The sequence below is a fragment of the Perca fluviatilis genome, chromosome 1 (assembly GCF_010015445.1).
Source record: "Perca fluviatilis chromosome 1, GENO_Pfluv_1.0, whole genome shotgun sequence".
Taxonomy (NCBI): domain Eukaryota; kingdom Metazoa; phylum Chordata; class Actinopteri; order Perciformes; family Percidae; genus Perca; species Perca fluviatilis.
Window position 1 is genome coordinate 18050332 of NC_053112.1, and position 16253 is coordinate 18066584.

The window sequence follows — 16253 nt, forward strand, 5'->3', positions numbered from 1 at the left end:
GCCAGGAAACCAGCAGATACTTCCTATGACAGTGGTATCAATATCGGTATCAATCTAAGTCTCAGCAAAAAAGTTTATTTGTTTCTCATAAAGCATATTTCTCAAAATGTCTATTTTTTAAGAATGATTCCACTGGGTATATACAGTATGAGAATACAGCATATATGTTTTGTACTACATCTTTAGCTATGCATTTAACTTAAGTACCTAAAGTACCTTTTCTTTGTTCTCCTATATTTGAATTACAGGAAGTCTTGATGTGGGTCCTCTGAATAAACAGCGCACATTCCTCAGTTATCCCCACTGCAGGGAGTCTTTAGATCTGATGACGGGAAAAACCTACCTTATCATGGGCACGTCCAAAGATATTCACAGAGATGACCGCCATCAATCGTATGTTTTTTTTCTTTGAGTAAATGTTTTTGGATTTTGCATTTAAACATTTTTACTGTTTCACTGTTCTCTATTAGTTACAATGGAGCATTAGGGCCACATCAAGGGAAATAAAATGAAGGAGGAAGATTTTTTAGGGGCTATTTGCACTCCTGGTACAATTAGCAGCGTATGCTATTCGTACCCTGGTGCAATTAGAAATGAATGCTATTCGTACCCCGCCGGTGCACACAGCAATGTGTTCTATTAATACCCCGTCTGGTACAAATATCAATGTATGCTATTTGCACCCATGTGCATTTACAGTACCTTGGCATATATTTACACACAGTTATCCATACTACTCATGTATTACACCTTTTTCGGAATATTATCGTTGCAGTGTCCAATATTTTGCATACTTCAGAGAGACGCTAATACATACACTTGTGTGGGCCACAATATTTTTTTTTACAGGGTGGTAGGGGAAGATTCATGAATATTCATTAGGGAACTCATCACTGATTGGCTCGCCCCGACATTCTTTACCCTAACCATAACCAATCCCACTCCTCTTGCCTAAACCTAACCAACCCAACCAGAGTAGGCAACGAGTACTAGCCATTCAGGGATGAGTCCCCTAATGAATATTCATGAGTCTTCCCCTACCACCCTGCAAAAAGACTTGCGCAATGGCATGCAAATGATCTAATCTAAAATGAAAAAAAGGGAATTGAACTCCAGACTCCCAGAACAATGCCCAATGAGTGGTAAGTGTCCTAACCACTCACCTTACAGTTCTTATGGAATGTTGGACAACTGTTTACCACTTGTCGTCAAGCCTCGGTTGCTAGGTAACCATACTGTATACAAAAAAAATAGGTACTAACTAACAAACTAACAGTTGTATGCTGCAGACAGAAAGCGCAACTGTAGTATCCATTTTCCGCTAGAAATTCAATTGTTATAAATTTTAGAGACAAAACTTTCCTAACATGCCAGTTTCTGCTGTCAAGGAAGATGAACGTCCGCCATGATTTCGGTGCACGCGAGCAACGTTTTTTTGTTGTTACGTCATGTGAATAGCTCAGCTGTGTGGCCGAGGCTATTCGTACCGGGGGTGAAAATAGACACTCTGGATTTTTTATTAATTTATTTTGAAATTCGAGAATAAAGTCGAAATGTCGAGAATAAAGTCAACATGACAATAAAGTTGAAATACTTTTTAGAAAATAAAGTCAAAATGTCGATTTTCAAGAATCAAGTCGGACTTTTGAGAATAAACCAAACTACTAGCTTTACCTATAGTCTTCTACAAAATGCATTGCCTATATGAACTTGTGAAATTATACTTCAGAATCGGTTTTAATAACAAGGAAATTATTTGTCTTTTCGCGCATAAACAGTATGGTAAGTAATAGGACTTTGAAGAGATTGTGCCGAAAATTGAGTCTGTTCAGAAGGAGAAACCACACAAACTTGGAAGAGGTGCCCGTATTCCTGAAAACTGAAATAGCTTGTAATGGATAGATGCAAGGGTATCGATGGTTACACCTAAGCATATGTTGTATCACAAGACACAGTAAGACAATTGATCAAATTGTTTTATCCTAAAAGGAGTGGGGGTCAGGCGAGTGCGGCACTCCAAGGACGTAACCCATATCTATGATGTTGCCTACAAGGCAGCTGGCATGGCAGATAGTTGCTCTAATGTGATTAAGCGATAAATGAGTTGAATTTATTCTTGTCATTTCAACTTTAATCTCGACATTTCGACATTATTCTCAAAATGGTAGTTCAACTTTATTTTTGTCATGTTGACTTTATTCTCGACATTTGGACTTCATTCTCGACATTCCGACTTTATTCTCGAAATGTAAAATAAATTAAAAAAAAAACTTCCTCCTTAATTTTTTCCCCTTGATGTGGCCCTAATGCTCAATCGTAATTAGTACATCAAGTTAGGCTTTCTTGTACTCTAGCTTAAGTGTCACTCTCACTATTAAAAGTGATTGTGGGAAAGGGTGAGGAGGCTTTTCATGTCATGTTACAGAGTGTTACAGATGTGTATTTTTCACTGCTTTCCTCAGGTATCAGTATGTATTCGGAGAGAGAACCTGGATCGAGTACTGGCCAACAGAAGCAGAGTGTCAAACTGAGGAACACAGAATTACCTGTCTGGGCATGGAGGAGATGGTTCAGCAGTACCAGCTCTTTGGGTGTCAGCAGTAGTGAAACTCAAGAAAAGAAAATGTTCATTTTAAATGGTTTTTATTTTGCATAATTCTTGTTATGTCAAAATGTCTCTGCTATGGGACATGAGGGCTTACAATGTTGCACTCTATTGATTAAAATGTAATGGTTTTTAATCTAATTGTCTGTGTTTGACTAATTGACACTGATTGCTGTTATGTTGATTACTGTATACTAAGCTTTGAATTTAATAAATAATTGATTGAAATTGACAATGTTGAGGTCAGTGGAGTGATGCATAGACAGTTCACTTTAAAATGAACCAAATTTCAAATTGGTTTTGATTCAGAATATGCGTGCAGAAGCTTCTCACAAATTTTAAATTCACAAATTCCTTTAGTTTATCCCTTTCCAACAATATTGCCTAAATGAAATAAAAACTCAGTTTTTCTGAATCAAACAAAATATTAAAATTGCTTTTCATGTTTTTGGTATTTGGCAGACACGACATAGGTTTAGTATATAAATAATAATAATAATAATAATAATAATAATAAATTTATTCAGGACACAAATGGAAGGTCCATAGTACATTAACAATGACTATTTACAAACATAGCAATAAATATACAGTACAATTCATATAAATTAATAAAAGGTCAACAACCTTCCCCTGTAATATACAAACAGGAGCACCAATGTCTCCACAGTCTAGATGCATACATGACAGAGCTAAATCTACACATGAATCAATAAATGAGGTTTTAGTCCATGAGCCAGGGCCCCAAATTTGGGCCATCGGCATCATCTGGGGGGACAAAGGCTCATAGTGATTTTTGGCAAGGTATACACCCCTAGTGCTAGAAAAATCATGATAGCAGTGCAGGGGTGGTAGCGAATCACTTTTTTTCAGCTCATGAAGTTACTAACCCCCTAAGATAAATTCCGTTTTTTAAATCTGGTGTATATCTGCTTTAGGCTCGTGGTAGGGATATTGTCAATATTCTATAATATGGTGCTTGGTATCGTTGGAAAGGGGAGCTTTTAGGCTTTCATTTAAGCTCAGTACTGAATCTGTCTGTCAATCACAGAGGTCACATGACTTCTTTAAACCAGAAATAACACACATTTTCTCCCAATTTCCGCCTAAACCGTGTGCTTTCTTTTATCCCTGGGGCATGACAGAACACCAGGGACACAAAACTCAACAACTTCAATACTCAAGGCACTCTGATGATTCAGAAAATGTACAATATACCCATACTATTTATATGTGAGAGCCTTAAATTAGACTTATGCAGCCGGCACAAGTCTTCAAAATAGAATTTAGCCAATAGAATGGACATATAGAATACCCTATTAGTCCAGGGCCAAATGGCCTCTTTATTCATGTACAGTTGTAATAAAAAGTAATTGTTTCAATAGTGTTGTCAACATAACACTTGTAAGTGGTTTAACAAAATGCTTCTATCATGTATTTTGATATTCAGCCACTTTAAGTTAGAATGTCAGAAAGTAGCTCATGCACGTAATGTTGATGGATCTTGACAGTTTGACAAGGTTTTGTCAGTTTTGTGAAAAGATCGTTGGTTCAGTTGACTGGTTATAACAACACTACCAACTATGCCATCTTCAATCAACTTCCAATGAGTTGCAGGGGTATTAAATGTAAGTACAAAATACTTTTTCTCTTGTGCTTGTGAATTGATGGGGAATAGACAGAGGGACATTATAGCTATAGTAAGGGTGGGCGATATATATCGTCTACGATAATATTGTCGTTGTTGTGTTAACGATTTGCAAATTGACATTATTGAGTATTTAAATTACTTAGAAAATAACACTTCAAAACACGCATTGGAACGCTACACATTCACTAATGTCAACAAAGATGGCCACCGCAGATCGTGCAGCGGCTGCTAGCTCTCCTGTCGGTGTATATTTATACAAGTACAGCCACACTTACCTAATCAATATAGGACTACGATACAACACAAGCCGTTACAGGAGCCTTCCCAGCGGCTCATAACGTCGCGGAGGACCCTTAGCCAGAAGCCGGCGCTCCATTGGTTGTTTCGGCATCTAGTACGCGAGCTAGTTACCGGCAGGATCGAGACAAGAACTCCGGCAAGACCAGAGGAGGAAGACTGCATTTTTTTGCAGAATGAATGGAGTACTGACCGCAGGGTCGTTGCCCAGCACTGCTCACCTGACCTGGAAGCCCTGTTGGTAATATACAGGCCATTTTATTTACCACGAAAACAGCACGCCGCCGTCTACACAGCCCCCGATGCAAACGTACAACGCACAAATGTGGCTCACTGCTAACCATAGTGAACAAACTGCAGCGCGATCACCTGGAGGGGATACATATTGTAGCAGGGGACTTTAACAAAGTGACCTTAAAGTCCGTACTCACCAGCTTTACCTCTCCCTTACCTGGGCCAGTCAGATCATATCCAACTACTCCTGATCCCAGCATACATCAGATCACATCCAACTACTCCTGATCCCAGCATGCAATAGATCACATCCAACTACTCCTGGTCCCAGCATACATCAGATCACATCCAACTACTCATGAGCCCAGCATGCAATAGATCACATCCAACTACTCCTGATCCCAGCATGCATCAGATCACATCCAACTACTCCTGATCCCAGCATGCATCAGTCAGATCACATCCAACTACTCCTGGTCCCAGCATGCATCAGTCAGATCACATCCAACTACTCCTGGTCCCAGCATGCATCAGTCAGATCACATCCAACTACTCCTGATCCCAGCATGCATCGGATCACATCAACTACTCCTGATCCCAGCATGCAATAGATCACATCCAACTACTCCTGATCCCAGCATGCATCAGATCACATCCAACTACTCCTGGTCCCAGCATACATCAGATCAAATCCAACTACTCCTGATCCCAGCATGCATCAGATCACATCCAACTACTCCTGATCCCAGCATTCATCAGTCAGATCACATCCAACTACTCCTGGTCCCAGCATACATCAGTCAGATCACATCCAACTACTCCTGGTCCCAGCATACATCCCGGTCAGAAGGAATATACAGCCAAGTAGGACTATCAAAACCTCAGCTGACACTGCCCTATCCCAGCTCCAGGACTGCTTCCAATAAGGACATGGTTGTGTGCAATATATATAAGAATGGTTTTCATTCAACATTGAGCTCATTATCTTATTTATTTTCTTTAAAATGTAAGTATTTAAGTAAAAGAAATTCAAAGACATAAAATACTAATACTATACTAATACTAATTGAACTAGTGTAGTACCATTGAATTCTGAGTAAACATTCAGTTGTACACCTCTGCTGTAATGTAAATTGTGCAGCATACAAGCACGATGAAATCATAAAAATAACAAAAGGCTCTGTTCTGTAGATCAGGAGTAGTTGGATGTGATCTGACTGATGTATGCTGGGACCAGGAGTAGTTGGATGGGATCTGATGTATGCTGGGACAACCCGTTCTCATTCCGAACTCGTAAAATAAGTACGTTTGGTCAGTGTCCTTCAGCGTCTGATGCGACGAAAAAGGCACCCTTCGGCGTATTTGTGTAACGTACTGGGGAGAGCCGCAGTTGGATGAGACTTAGCGAGTGGTATGTAAGGGGAAATTGCTGGGTAAGGACGGTGGTTGGGGTGGCGGATGGGTAAAACACCAAACTTTCACTCAGGAGACTCGGGTTCGCGCCCCGCGTGTGGCGTTTTGTTTCCCGGCTTTTGAGGCGTCCTTTCCCCATTGTTTTTCTTTTGTTTCCCCGGTCTATGGCGTTTTGTTTCCCCGTCTCCGGCGTGTGTTTCCCGGCTTTTGATGCGTCCTTTCCCCGTTGTTTTTCTTTTGTTTCCCCCGTCTACGGCGTGTGTTTCCCGGCTTTTGATGCGTCCTTTCCCCGTTGTTTTTCTTTTGTTTCCCCGTCTACGGCGTGTGTTTCCCGGCTTTTGATGCGTCCTTTCCCGTTGTTTTACTTTTGTTTCCCCGTACGACGTGTGTTTCCGGCTTTGGGGCGTCCTTTCCCCGTTGTTTTTCTCCTAAACCCAACCTCCGCGATTCCGTTATTGTCGCGCTTCACCCGCGGTGTGTTTCCCGGTTTTTGAGGCGTCCTTTCCCCGTTGTTTTTCTCCTAAACCCAACCTCCGCGATTCCGTTATTGTCGCGCTTCACCCGCGGTGTGTTTCCCGGCTTTTGAGGCGTCCTTTCCCCGTTGTTTTTCTTTTGTTTCCCCCGTCTACGGCGTGTGTTTCCCGGCTTTTGATGCGTCCTTTCCCCGTTGTTTTTCTTTTGTTTTCCCCGTCGCGCGGTGTGTTTCCCGGCTTTTGAGGCGTCCTTTCCCCGTTGTTTTTCTCCTAAACCTGACCGAACGTCCTTATTTTACGAGTTGGGTGTGAGAATGTGTTGCAACCCGCGACCAAGCACGTTTACATGAGACGCTAAAGGAGACTTTTAACGTCAAATAAGAACGAGAAAGGCTCCTGACCGAACGTCCTTATTTTACGAGTTGGGTGTGAGAATGTGTTGGCTGGGATCAGGAGTAGTTGGGTGTGATCTGATGCATGCTGGGATCAGGAGTAGTTGGATGTGATCTGACTGATGTATGCTGGGATCAGGAGTAGTTGGGTGTGATCTGATGCATGCTGGGATCAGGAGTAGTTGGATGGGATCTGATCTGATGTATGCTGGGATCAGGAGTAGTTGGGTGTGATCTGATGCATGCTGGGATCAGGAGTAGTTGGATGGGATCTGACTGATGCATGCTGGGATCAGGAGTAGTTGGTGTGATCTGATGCATGCTGGGATCAGGAGTAGTTGGATGTGATCTGACTGATGCATGCTGGGATCAGGAGTAGTTGGATGTGATCTGACTGATGTATGCTGGGATCAGGAGTAGTTGGATGTGATCTGACTGATGTATGCTTGGATCAGGAGTAGTTGGATGTGATCTGGTGTATGCTGGGATCAGGAGTAGTTGGATGCGATCTGATGTATGCTTGGATTAGGAGTAGTTGGATGTGATCTGACTGATGTATGCTGGGATCAGGAGTAGTTGATGTGATCTGACTGGCCCAGGTGAGGGAGAGGAGCAGTTCTGTATGCTGTCTTGATGTTAGAGTATACATAGTCTAGTGTGTTCTTCCCTCTAGTAGCACACTCTACATGCTGGAAAAAGCTGGGGAGTACAGACTTTAAGGTCACCTTGTTAAAGTCCCCTGCTACAATATGTATCCCCTCCAGGTGATCGCACTGCAGTTTGTTCACTATGGTTAGCAGTGAGCCAAATTTGTGCTAATGTTTGCATCAGGGGCTGTGTAGACGGCAGTGTGCTGTTTTTGTGGTAAATAAAATGGCCTGTATATTACCAAGAGGGCTTCCAGGTCAGGTGAGCAGTGCTGGGCAACGACCCTGCGATCAGTACTCGATTCATTCTGCACAAAAAATGCAGTCTTCCTCCTCTGGTCTTACCGGAGTAAGAGCGAAGACCCCATTCAAACCCATTTCCAATGTCCTCAAAATTGAGGAACCAATCCCAACCATTGAGGCGGGCTTTACACCAATCCCAACCATTGAGGCGGGCTTTACGCAACGACGATAGCGTAGCGACGGCGAGCAGCTTTTTGTTTACGTTCAACATGACTGCTACCGAAGCCGTGCTTCACGTGCTCGGTCATGACCAGCTAGCGGCAGGTCAGTCTGACATATGCCGATTTCATGCAGGTCAATACTACAATTAACTGACAACTTAAGTTATACGAGTTACAGTTCTCAAGGACGCACGCACACACGGACAGAAAACCGGTCTCTTCTTCCTTCCTTCTTCTCAACTTCTCCGCTGTGTGTGGCGCGTGTCCGCGCTATTCTTGCACATTAGGGAACCTCGTGAATTAACCTGCAACATGTCAGCTGTTCTGTTCAAATTCTTCAGCGTGTGTGCAGAAGATAACTTTGCAATATGCAACACCTGCTGCAAGGAGAAAGTAGGGCGTTGAGGGACGACACCTAAAACCCAAATAACATTTTTTTTTTGTTGGATATTGGATGTGAAAAGAGTCACCCGGATCGTTGGTCTGATTGGTTGAAGGACTATCCAATGGCGCCCAGAGGCATTTGAGCGGCGTACCTTTGGAAATGAACTGTCAGTGAACCTTTCCCAGACCCACTCTCAGTTACAACTGAGAAGGGTCTGGTGTCAACCAGGCTACCGGTAGCTAGCTCAGCGTACTAGATGCCGACAACAATCCACGGAGCGTCCGTTCTTATGAAGGTAAATATGGTGCAAAACGTGAGAGCTTGTAGAATACAATGTGAGAACTTGCAGAACAAAAAAATTTAACTTGTATGTTAAAATTTGCACTTGTAAAATAAAAATGTGCACTTGTAAAATAAAAATGTGCACTTGTAAAATAAAAATTTGCACTTGTAAAATAAAAATGTGCACTTGTAAAATAAAAATTTGCACTTGTAAAATAAAAATTTGCACTTGTAAAAATTATTCACATTTGAAGTCACAAAAGAAAAAAACATGAGAGCTTGTAAAAAATCTGAACTTGTAAATTGAAATTTGCACTTGTAGAAAAATATTCACAAATGTGTAGATTGATATTTGCATGAACACAATGACAGCTGCAAACTTGTAATGCAACATTTACTCATGTACTTTTTTTTTACTCAGGTTGATTTTCCATCACAACCACAACTCAGTGATTACAACCTCTCGAATCTGTCACTGTATCCGCTCTCGCATCACCAAGGCGAATCTGCGAGCTCGACTTTTGCAACACTTGTTGCGATACATTTGGTGCAAAACTAATTTGTACCTGTGGACTTAGGCTGTGGAGCTCTGATCCAACAGAACGGGGAAAGCAGGGTTTCTATCGCCAGATGAGGGACAACTCTGTCCGGCTTATTTAGCTATGTCGCATGGAAGCCTGGTTGAATAGCAAGCTAGCGTTAGCTAACTAACCAACCAGCCTGATTCTAAATAAATACCTTTTAATTATCTTAACACTTTTTAACAGTCAAACTGAAACACTGGCGGTGAGCTCCAGGTCCTGCAGCCGCAGACGGACCGTCACCAGCGGGTATCGGCCAGCGGGCAACATCGTCTATTATTGCCAGAAAGCTCGCTGCCGACCTCGACCTGCAGTCGGGCTCCAGCGGGACACAGAGAGCCCCGCACCCGGTAGCATCGGCACATCCCCGGCCATGACCACAGCTTGCTTTGCTGATGTTGTGCCTCACTGCCAATCATTGCACCCGGCAGGCAGCAACAATAGCTTCTGCAGAATTACATCCACCTCGCGGGCAGCAATAATTATTTTGCCGAATAATGCGTCATCTCTTAACCCTCGTTGCTGCCGAGATTTGCACCCAGGTAGTAAGGAAATGATAGTCTGATAAAACATTGATGTCTCTAAACGTTGTAAAATTATAATCATCATTGATGAACATGACAAAGGAATGTATATAGCCTACATTTTAATTAAACAGTAGCTACTTTGCCTTATAAAATCATTCCCTTATGGATGGAAGTCTTGGCAGGGATGCAGAACTTGGCACGTGTTACCCGCTGATGACGGTCCGTCTGCGGCTGCAGGACCTGGAGCTCACCGCCAGTGTTTCAGTTTGACTGTTAAAGTGTTTAGATAACTAAAAGGTATTTATTTAGAAGCTGGTTAGTTAGCTAACGCTAGCTTGCTATTCCCAACCTAACGGTGAGCTGCTACGGGTGCGGGGCTCTCTGTGTCCCGCTGGAGCTCCGACTGCAGGTCCGGGTCGGCAGCGAAGCTTTCTGGCAATAATAGCGATGTTGCTCCGCTGGCCGATACCCGCTGGTGACGGTCCGTCTGCGGCTGCAGGACCTGGAGCTCACCGCCAGTGTTTCAGTTTGACTGTTAAAAAGTGTTAAGATAATTAAAAGGTATTTATTTAGAATCAGGCTGGTTGGTTAGTTAGCTAACGCTAGCTTCGCTATTCAACCAGGCTTCCATGCGACATAGCTAAATAAGCCGGACAGAGTTGTCCCTCATCTGGCGATAGAAACCCTGCTTTCCCCGTTCTGTTGGATCAGAGCTCCACAGCCTAAGTCCACAGGTACAAATTAGTTTTGCACCAAATGTATCGCAACAAGTGTTGCAAAAGTCGATGCGCGAATTCGCCTCTTGGTGATGCGAGAGCGCATACAGTGACAGATTCGGAGGTTGTAATCACTGAGTTGTGGTTGTGATGGAAAATCAACCTGAGTAAAAAAAAAGTACATGAGTAAATGTTGCATTACAAGTTTGCAGCTGTCATTGTGTTCATGCAAATATCAATCTACACATTTGTGAATATTTTTTTCTACAAGAAATCAATTTTTACAAGATTCAAATTTTTTACAAGCTTTCTCATTTTTTTCTTTTGTGACTTCAAATGTGAATAATTTTTACAAGTGCAAATTTTTATTTTACAAGTGCAAATTTTTATTTTACAAGTGCACATTTTTATTTTACAAGTGCAAATTTTTATTTTACAAGTGCAAATTTTTATTTTACAAGTGCAAATTTTTATTTTACAAGTGCAAATTTTAACATACAAGTTAAATTTTTTTGTTCTGCAAGTTCTCACATTGTATTCTACAAGCTCTCACGTTTTGCACCATATTTACCTTCATACGTTCTGGCTAGGTCCTCCGGGACGTTATGAGCCGCCTGGAAGGCTCCTGTAACGGCTGTGTTGTATCGTAGTCCTATATTGATTAGGTCAGTGTAGTGTAGTGTTCCAATGCGTGTTTTGAAGTGTTATTTTCTAAGTAATTTAAATACTTGATAATGTCCATTTGCACAACGTTAACACAACGACAATATTATCGTAGACGATATATATCGCCCACCCTTACTATAGCTGTAATGTCCCTCTGTCTATTCCCCATCAATTCACAAGCACAAGAGAAAAAGTATTTTGTACTTACATTTAATACCCCTGGAACTCATTGGAAGTTGATTGAAGATGGCATAGTTGGTAGTGTTGTTATAACCAGTCAACGGAACCAACGATCTTTTCACAAAACTGACAAAAACTTGTCAAACTGTCAAAATCCATCATTACGTGCATGAGCTACTTTCTGACATTCTAACTTAAGTGGCTGAATATCAAAATACATGATAGAAGCATTTTGTTAAACCACTTACAAGTGTTATGTTGACAACACTATTGAAACAATTACTTTTTATTACAACTGTACATGAATAAAGAGGCCATTTGGCCCTGGACTAATAGGGTATTCTATTTGTCCATTCTATTGGCTCCATTCTATTTTGAAGACTTGTGCCGGCTGCATAAGTCTAATTTAAGGCTCTCACATATAAATAGTATGGGAATATTGTACATTTTCTGAATCATCAGAGTGCCTTGAGTATTGAAGTTGTTGAGTTTTGTGTCCCTGGTGTTCTGTCATGCCCCAGGGATAAAAGAAAGCACACAGTTTAGACGGAAATTGGGAGAAAATGTGTGTTATTTCTGGTTTAAAGAAGTCATGTGACCTCTGTGATTGACAGACAGATTCAGTACTGAGCTTAAATGAAAGCCTAAAAGCTCCCCTTTCCAACGATACCAAGCACCATATTATAGAATATTGACAATATCCCTACCATGAGCCTAAACCAGATATACACCAGATTTCAAAAACGGAATTTATCTTAGGGGGTTAGTAACTTCATGAGCTGAAAAAAAGTGATTCGCTACCACCCCTGCACTGCTATCGTGATTCTTCTAGCACTAGGGGTGTATACCTTGCCAAAAATCACTATGAGCCTTTGTCCCCCCGATGATACCGATCAACCCCCCTGGCTCATGGACTATTTCTTATTAAGGCAGAACAGGTAGCTACACCAACACTAACAAACATTTGACTAGCACTACCCCATCTTGCTTGTTTTAGAAGCAGTCTCACGCCATCATTATACGCTACATTCAGTCTCTGTATGTTCTTTTTTCTGTTAAACCGGCACAAGTGGGCAGTATATAGTGGTGTACAGAATGCTTTGAATAACGCTACCTTAACATTAGCAGAATACATGCCAAATTTCGAATTCTCTCCAACACTTTAGATACAATGCTAGCTAGGGCTTTAGGTCTATAATTGTCCATGCCGTTTATTTTGCCAGCTTTGTCTTTGATGACGGGCACTAATAATACAGGTAAGATAGTTTCAGGCAGAGTCCCATGAACTAAGACACTTGTCATTCAAATAGCAAACAGAAGAATAAGTTTCTTGCTTGCATATTTTAGATGTTCAGCAGTTATTTTATCAGCGCCACACACTTTATTGTCATTTAATCCCAATACTGCAGATTGTACCTCTTCTGAATTTAAAACCACATTTTCATTATTATCAATATTTTCCACCTCAAAAGTATTCCTCCCAATACAGTTAAACAACTCATAGTGTTGCTGCCACATTTGGCAGATTACATCTGAGCCACTGACACTCTCAATATTTGAGGCTAAAGACTACTGTTCATGGCTCTGACATCTTTCCAGAAGTCATTATAACTTATATTATGCATCTTACTTGCCAAAGAGTTAGACCTCACTGAGTTCTCATTCCTTTCTTTCTTGGCTCAAGCTGAGCTTAAAAGTTAGTTATCAAGCATCTCAGTCCTACTTTGAGTGAAGTGTAGGACTAAATCTTAAGCGTCAGTCTTAGTGCTGATTTACGACACTTTGCTGTACCGCAAACAGGATTTTGGATGACGATGTAGCCAAGGACCAATCACTGAATAGATTTCCTCATAATAGATTATTCTCAGATAAATTCACATTGAATGGTGAAACTCCAAAGAGGAGTTTATATTCAAAACATTTAACAATAAATAATTTTCAAGACAATAAATTATGATATAGGCCTACACATTAATAAATAAAAGATTAAAAAGTTGATCTTTATGAGCGCCATCAATTGCACCTACTGCTCCTGTAAAGCCGGCTATTTGCATGAACTGCGTTTGCTTCTGTTGGATTACGGGTGTTGTTGTTGGGAAGTCGATGAAATGCGTGACAATGTGTGGAGCTGTAGCATAAGTGCTATAATTGTTTCCATGACCATTTGCCTTATTGATGGTTATAACGGGCCAAAATCATCAGCATTGCTGCGTTTGTCCTGTGGCAAATAAACAAAGTGTCATCACAACCTTGAATTTAACTGAAAACAAATCACTGCGTAAAGTCAGTGGTGAGATGACATCCCTCACCAACTCGCTGACAAATATTAGTGTGTAGAGTTTAGGAAAAATTGGCAATAGTTACAAAAATTTTGCCTATGCAATCAGAAATTTTTTAAAACAGTGATAAACTTGCGGTCCAGCCCAAAAAGCAACCTTATTTAAAATTATTAATGAATTTTGACTAAGAAAATATTTTGATGCCACTGACCTTTACACTGAAGCAATGCACAAGCCACCTCAAATCGTGCCTTCTGAACAGCTTGTGGAGATGACTGGACAGTACTGATGTCTCCTCTCTTCAGATACTCTTCTGCAAACTACGAAAAAATCGCATTTTAGCTGGCAATAGTAATTTCAGTTACTTATAAATTCCTATAACATTAGTACAAAAATGTTTACCATCAACACTAAAATGCCACAGCTACTGGAATCTTGCTGCTTGTTGTGCTTCATTGTTTGTACTGTCCATTTTGCTCCCTGGTCGCCACACTCTGTCATCCTCAAGAAATTCCTAATTGTAGTTAAAAAAAAAAAAAAAGAACACACAAAGTGACAAAGCGTCATGCAAATTATCTTAACATAAAAAAAGCTTCAAACTTTGTTCTGTAAAATTGCAATGGTCACAATAAAACCTGACCACTCTGGATGATTTTGATGTTGAAACTGTATCACAAGCACGTTTACCTCCAGTTTCGTAGTAGTTTACGTTCACAGGCACCTTCGTTTGCCAGTGGCTCAATCACCACAAGTACCTTTTCTGAGATGCGAACAATCTAAAAATGTTGAAATGCATTCATGTTATTTTCTCATCACATTAAAACATTTATATTTAACAGATCATTTTATCCAAAGTTACTATGAGCGCTGATGCTTCAGAGGTCAACTGAAAAATCTGTATACATGATATATACAAAAGAGATGTCTTGTAAATAATATTGCACAGTAAAATGAGAGACAGAAAGGTAACCGAACCACCAAAATCCAGTGAGCTCCAACATTTACAGGGCACGTCCACGTCTTCCACTGGAAACTTCATTTGAGGAATGGGTTTAATACCAAGTTATTGTTTATTCTTTTTTGTGATAATCAATACTGATAGATAATATCTGTGACAAATAGATTACCTTTTTGAGTCTCTGGAATTGTCTAGAAAAAAACAACGCAGTTGCAACAACAGCACTAAGCTGGTGAACAGGTTTCTGGTAAAAAAAAAAAAAAAAAAGTATAAAGCCAAATTATAGTGCAAGAAACATCCAAGAAAAACTATATAAATATGATTTCCACTTGCCTGCTGTTTTTCAATCAGGATGTGCAAGTACGCATCAATAACCTGCGTTGCAAAAAGTTATTAAACAATAGTAAATGTAACAATAATAAATTTTCTCTTTTAATACATTTTCAACAGTGTAGCTTAGTCTCTTCATCAGCCAGCCACTCAGTCCCATGCAGAGTATGGATAGACGAATCATAAAGTTTATATGGTCCGACAACTGCTTCCACCTGGCCATGATCTTCTGCAGCCCACAGCATTTTAACTGAAAACAAAACATGTTAAAATAGACTTTTTTTTTATTATAATCTCATTAGTATAACTGCTACATGGTCAAAAGTATATGGACACCCGAAGGCCTTATATCAGGGGTTCAAATTCTGAGACTGCTGCCTCTCCTCAGACCCCCATAGACACTCAAAATTTGAGCCAAAATAGCCTAATATTGCTGTTTGACATAACTTCTGACTACACCAAATAGTTTTAAAAAAGGTCTGTCCTAAGGCTTTTATTACTTTCTGACTCTGATGGGGGAAAAAAGAGTTCCCAAAAACTATTCTATCTCTGAAATCTCACACATGTAGGCTATTCTATGTGATCTCCTTTTGATAACTAATGCAATGAGTAATGTAATATTGTTTCAGTTCCATTCACTGAGCCTCCCCTGAAACGGTTTGGAGCCCCCCCATGGGAGGCCCGCCTCACACTTTGAAAACCCCTGCCTTATATCATATGTACTTGTTTTAACATTTACTTTTAAAACCATGAGACCTATATGGAGTTAATTCAACAAAACTGGAGGCACACAATTCTCTAGAATGTCATTGCATGATGTAGCATTACGATTTCCCTTCAATGCAATGAAGATGCCTTGCCAAATCCATTACTTAGAAGGGGTATCCACATCCCGGTAATGTAGTGTAATTGAAACCCAATGACCAACAGGTCAACATGAACATCTTGAACAGTCCAAACCCACTTCATGCACACAACAAATGTGGGTAGGCCAAACAAATGACCAGCAGGTCAGAACTCAGTAACTACAACCTCTTTCTAGTACACTCTCCTTATTCGATAAGGGATCCTGTGGAGGCTTCAAGATTTAAGATTGTTATTCGTCACATATGCAGTTAAACAAGATGCAGTGAAACAAGATGCAGTGAAACGGAATTAAATGTAAACTTGGCC

The 16253-nt window shown here is 40.6% G+C and overlaps 1 protein-coding gene across 1 annotated transcript in view; it reads left to right on the forward strand.

Moving 5' to 3' along the window:
- The window catches only part of LOC120559708 (complement C3-like), a 40572-nt gene extending 37732 nt beyond the window's left edge, over positions 1–2840 (forward strand). Inside the window, exons 42-43 of the mRNA XM_039802028.1 lie at positions 249–393; positions 2463–2840. Coding sequence (XP_039657962.1) covers positions 249–393; positions 2463–2604 — 287 coding nt within the window. The 3' untranslated portion in view covers positions 2605–2840. The remainder of the gene's footprint in view (positions 1–248; positions 394–2462) is intronic.
- Positions 2841–16253: the final 13413 nt, after the last annotated feature.